This window comes from Triticum aestivum, chromosome 4B (genome assembly GCF_018294505.1).
Source record: "Triticum aestivum cultivar Chinese Spring chromosome 4B, IWGSC CS RefSeq v2.1, whole genome shotgun sequence".
Lineage (NCBI taxonomy): Eukaryota > Viridiplantae > Streptophyta > Magnoliopsida > Poales > Poaceae > Triticum > Triticum aestivum.
This window is the reverse complement of record NC_057804.1, coordinates 115563741-115569134: the sequence shown is the minus strand read 5'-3', so window position 1 is coordinate 115569134 and position 5394 is coordinate 115563741. Positions and strand designations below refer to the sequence as shown.

The following is a 5394-nucleotide window of genomic DNA, read 5'->3' as shown; positions in this document are numbered from 1 at the left end:
CTGTGCATCGGACGACTGTCACATGTCCACAGCCAACCGACGGCCAGAGCACAAAGGGTTGTAGCACATTCGCGATAAGTAGAGTGTCGAACCCAGAAGGAGCGAAAATAACGGCTGTACTAACCACATAACTATGTTATCACTTAAGTATTTTCATATGCATCCAAACCGGAGTTTGAAAATAGCCCACTCAATAATTTTCTAGGAAAATAGAATAAAATTGTTTTTATATAGACAACGAACGGGAACTAAAAAGGTTCTAAGTTAGTATGGTCGGTGCTTGAGCAGTAAAGTGCTCTTTGCGATTCCAGATTCCTCACTACTCATATGATCTACCTCACAAGTGTGGAGCATGGCTCTTTGTCGGATCACTAAGCTACTCTTCATGTGCATAAGTGTGAGGATATGTGTACAAAATATATGTTCTACTCCGCTGTGGCATCATCCATGCCGACGGTGGGGGGCGATGTACTAGGCGATGACATTTACGACGGCGCACGAGGGTGGCGGCGAGGATGAGGGAGCAAGGGTGGAGGACGGTGACGGCTCGGATGCGGGAAATGGAGAACTAACGCGGCAGGAGGGCGGTCGATTCGGTGGCTTGATTAATTTGGTTAAATTTTGGGTGGTACAATCTATCCGATCCGACTGGTGAACGCGTCTAGGATTCCTTATATCCACCATATATGTGAGCTTGATATGAGACGTGTGAGTTAGCGCAAACGAATAGATCAATTTAAGGGGGTTGTATGGGTCGTGATTTTGTGACCGAGCGATCGGGCGGACATATAGGTGACATTTGAGACGCCCGACTATAGACGCTCTAAAAGGCCCAGGAATTGATTTGATCTGAGCTGGAAAAGAAAGGCGGTTGAGCGTGTAAAAGAGGAGTGAGCTGTCTCAGCGGGAGGAAAGCCAAATTAAAGGCTTGAGGGAATAACCGAATAAGGCATCTTTGGAAAGGAAGCTTCTTCTCAACAACCCAATATAGCTGCACACATTCCCATCTTCGTTGCAACGTATCTATAAATGCACAACCATTAGCCAGTTAAGCAAGCCGATTAAGCAAGCATCTGCCTTCAATATCTCCTGTATTTTCCAGCTAATTAGCCACGCTTGGAGTTCATACTTGAACCATATTTCCTGCTCTTCTTCGTGCTAATCCGTTGGCCACTTGCAGAAACCAATTCCTGTCCTCAGTTTTAGTATTGTGATTCTAGACTAGAAAAAAGAGAGCTAGGTGATCGAGCGAGGTGAGGCAATGGGAGGCACCCTGCGGTTCCTGTCGGATGTGCTGCTAGGTAGCAGCAGCCAGAGGCGGCACAGCAAGAAGCGGAGGCAGTTCAACACGGTGGAGCTCAAGGTGAAGATGGACTGCGACGGCTGCGAGCTCAAGATCCGGAACACCCTCGCCAACATGAAAGGTTCGTAACTTGGCGAAGTCCGCCATTATTCACTATGGTTAATGAACTTTATGAATTATGATTGCGATTGTGTTAATTGGTTGCACACGCGCAGGTGCTCAGTCAGTGGAGATCAACCGGAAGCAGCACAAGGTGACGGTGAAGGGGTTCGTGGAGCCGCAGCGTGTGCTGAGGAGAGTCCAGTCGACGGGGAAGCGGGCCGAGCTCTGGCCGTACGTGCCTTACACAAACCCCTACATGGCGCCGGTATACGACAAGCGGGCTCCCGCCGGCCACGTGCGCAAGGTGGAAGGTGTCATGCCGGTCTCTGCCGGCCAGGAGGAGCGCCTCGCCACGCTCTTCAGCGACGACAACCCAAACGCCTGCTCCGTCATGTAGTCATGCTCATGCAAGTCACTGCGCCAAAAGACCCTTTGCTTCTTCCTTTTTCGGGGTGATTCCTACCAAAAGACCCTTTGCTGAACTTTCTCCACCGACAGACTAAAATAGCCCATTAGTAGAACTACTATAACAAAACTCGCCAACGATGCTTGTAACAAAAGACTCATATTTAATAGAGTGAATTCCGGTTTTTACCCTTTATTAAACATTTTTGACACTAATTACCCTATTTAGCCAAATTTCATTCATTTTACCTCATTTAGCAAAAGTGTTGCTACAATTTACCCTGTTTAAAATTTTGTGAGCATTATGACCGGTGGGTCATAATTGTCAGGTCTAGCTAGCATGCCACATTGGAGGTTTTTCCTGCTTATTTTTCTCACTGCTGAACCGGGCCGTGCATGGCACAGCTTCTCCCGACCAGCTTGGCACGATGGAGGTCGCTCACATCACGTCCAACGCACAACGCCTGAGTCGGCCGCGCACCACGCTCGCTTCCAGCCGCTTCTAACTTGTGTTGCCAGCCCCCAATCGATTGCATCGCCTGTCCAGGCTTCCGACCGAACGCATCCGTTAGGCTCGCTCGAACCTACGGTTAGGTATTGTCAAGCATTGGCGACGGCGACACCAACGACGGCAGCAGTGGGTGTTGAGGGGCCGGCCATGCGATTTCATACCTCCACGAGCAGGCCGTAATATCCGCGACATCAAGGTAGGAAACGACCCTGTGGATTCCAATGGCTCCATCAAGCTCGCTGACATCGGGTTGGGCACGTCCATGTACGTGATCCGCTGCACCGAGAGCAACTCCAACGGGGCAACCCAAACGGACGCGCGCTTTGTCCGCTTTTCGTTCGTTTGGGTCGGCCAGGCGAACATGCGCGTCCGCATTCTGAAATAAGTTGGCTTGACCGTCCACGGGGAGGCTGACCCAAATGTGCCGACGTGCAAAAAAAGCTCGCACGAAATAAACATAAAATAAATATAATTAAATATAAGTGGTTGGTCAAACACGGGCCAAAGTCCACTTAAACCTAATTAAACATTAATTAAAACATTAAAAAAAGTCTGTGCCCGCCTGCTGCCGCCACTCACGCTGCCCTAGACGTTGTCGGCCTTGCCCTTGCCTATAGCGTCGACGCCGTCGTCACCATCGCCGGTGAGGTCGATGAAGACGGGAGCATGGCCAGCCCACCCGAACGCCGCCTGGTACGCTGCCAAGGCAGCCTCCTTCGGCGTCTGCTGGGCGGCGGCATTGCGGCTAGCCGTGCGCGCTCCTCCTCCTCCTCCTCGAGCCGGAGCGCCTTCGCGTCGCGTTGGAGCATGGCCTTGTACCACATCAACTCCTCGTCGTCGGCCTGCTCCTGGCGGAGCCAGTGCGCCTTCCAGCGCTCGAGATGGCGGCCTCCTGCGTCGGCGTCGCGGCGAAGTGGACGGGAGGCGCGCTCACCCACTCGTGGTACTGGCCCGTCCACGAGTAAGCCTCCTCCAGCCAAGTGGGTGGGGGGAGCGCTTCCGCGTCGGCTCCGGCTCCGGCTTGGGCTGGATGGGCGGCGACGGTGGCGGTGGCGGCACGAACAGCGGGGTGTGGATGGAGTCTCCCACCGCTGACAGGGCAAGGGCCTGCTCCAGCCCATCCCAGTGCGCGTTCTTCTCGAGGCGGCTAGCCTCCAACGCCTGCTGCAGGGCCTCCTAAAGGGCGGCCTGGTACTCCGCCTCCGCCTCCATGTCCTCCGGTTGTACATGCAGGAGCGGCGGTGGGAACGGCGACGGGACGGCGTCGACACCCGAACGCCGTTGCTCCTCATGTTCGAGGGCGAACCAAGCCTCCTAGTTGGTAGAGTCGGCGGCGTACTCAAGCAGTCGACGTTGCTCCGCCATGAGCTGCGCGCGGCGCCAGCGCACCTCGTCGTCGTGCGCCCGCTGGCTCCGCGGAACCGTGATTCGCTGCGGATCCAGGTGCCAATGGTGTGGCAGCGTGACGTCGGGGTATGGCAGCGGCTGCCTGTACTCCCAGTGCCACCGCGCTTGGTGCACCGGGATGTGCAGGCGCCGGCGTTCAGGGCGGAAACGCGCCGGCGCCGGAGAAGGAGGGGGAGGGGGAGCACGGGAGGATGAGGCGCCGGGGGTGCCCTTGCCCTTGCCCTTGCCATTGCTGCTGCCGAAGAGGCCCATGGCACGCTAGGGTTTGCTGTCGCCGGCGAGGAAGCAAAGGGAGTGGTGGGGGCAAGATGTGGACGAGAGAAGTGGATGAGGCCGGCCCCCGCCGCACGCGTGCTTAAAAAGGACGCTTTCACTGGCTGACTAGTGAGCCCGCTGTCGGTGGTCGTCATAAATAAGACGAGCGGCGGCGGTTGGGTGGCCTATAGGTGAGGACACTACGGACGCTGAGGAGACATGCGGCGTGTCTGCTTCGCGTCCGCGCCAACGCATTCCAGGCATAATTTTGGGCCGGAAATGAGTCGGCGCGGACGCCAGACGGACGCGATTCGCGTTTGGATCGGCACGTTGGGCCTCCTTTTTGTCCGCGCCGACCAAAACAAACGCAGGCGGACGAAATGGGTCGTCACATTGGAGTTGCTCGGAGTTCTTTTTCTTACTTCGACGACATAGCAGGGATCCACTGCTGGTTTTGAAACACTAGCTCGATTCACCAGGACCAAATGTGCAAGCTAGCTAGACAAGGAAGCTAGCACTTCTGAAACACTAGCTCGATTCACCGGGACCAAATGTGCAAGCTAGCTAGACAAGGAAGCTAGCACAGGTGCATTGATAAACAGTGCCACATGCACATGCATGCGTACCTGAACCTGGGCTTGGCACTAGCGCTACATCCGATCGGTAGTGTTAGACAATGTAAATGTGTACCTGGTGGTGTTGTATAAACCATGTACACGTATAGTTGTGTTGCGTGAGTTGTACTCTAGGTAGTTTAGGTTAGTTGGGATTGATCTTTATCTTGTATAGATCTTAGTTTGAGGATCAATCCACCAACAACCTGGCTACCGCCCTTGTACCAACGTTCTATAAATATCATGCAACGCGTCCCTGCGAAAGCATACGCTTCAACCACTTTTACATGGTATTCAGAGCCTAACCTCTAAGCACATCCCAAAACCCTAGCCATGGCCTCAAGCTCCACCGCCGCCGCCGCAGCACCAGCCCTCATTCCCATCGCCGAACGCCTCCATCGCTCAAACTTCCTGGTGTGGCGTGCCCAAGCCATTGCTGCCATCCGCGACGCTCAGCTCGTTGCCTACATCAACCCCGACAGAGAAGATCCGGCGCCCAAGCTCATGGACAAGGAGGGCAAGCCAACAGATGCGCCCAATCCGGCGTATGAGATCGCCAGGGCTCAGGATTCCCAGGTTCTGAGTTTTCTGTTCAATTTAGTCTCACCTCCTGTGATGATCCAGATTGCCCACTGCACCACGGACTCGGCAGCATGGACTGCCATCACGGAGATGTTCATCTCCCAAACCCAGGCGCACGTGGTGAACACGAGGATCGCCCTGTCAAACACCAAGAAGGGCACCTCGACTGTCGCCGAGTATATCGGCCGCATGAAGGCGCTCGGAGACGAGCTAGC

General features: G+C 54.7%; 1 protein-coding gene across 1 annotated transcript; it reads left to right on the top strand.

Moving 5' to 3' along the window:
• Nucleotides 1-1039: 1039 nt before the first annotated feature.
• Nucleotides 1040-2026, top strand: LOC123094594 (heavy metal-associated isoprenylated plant protein 23). The gene is made up of 2 exons (XM_044516571.1): nt 1040-1424; nt 1519-2026. The coding sequence occupies exons 1-2, from the start codon at nt 1262-1264 to the stop codon at nt 1800-1802; spliced, it is 447 nt and encodes a 148-aa protein (XP_044372506.1). The 5' UTR covers nt 1040-1261; the 3' UTR covers nt 1803-2026.
• The last annotated feature ends 3368 nt before the right edge of the window (nt 2027-5394 follow it).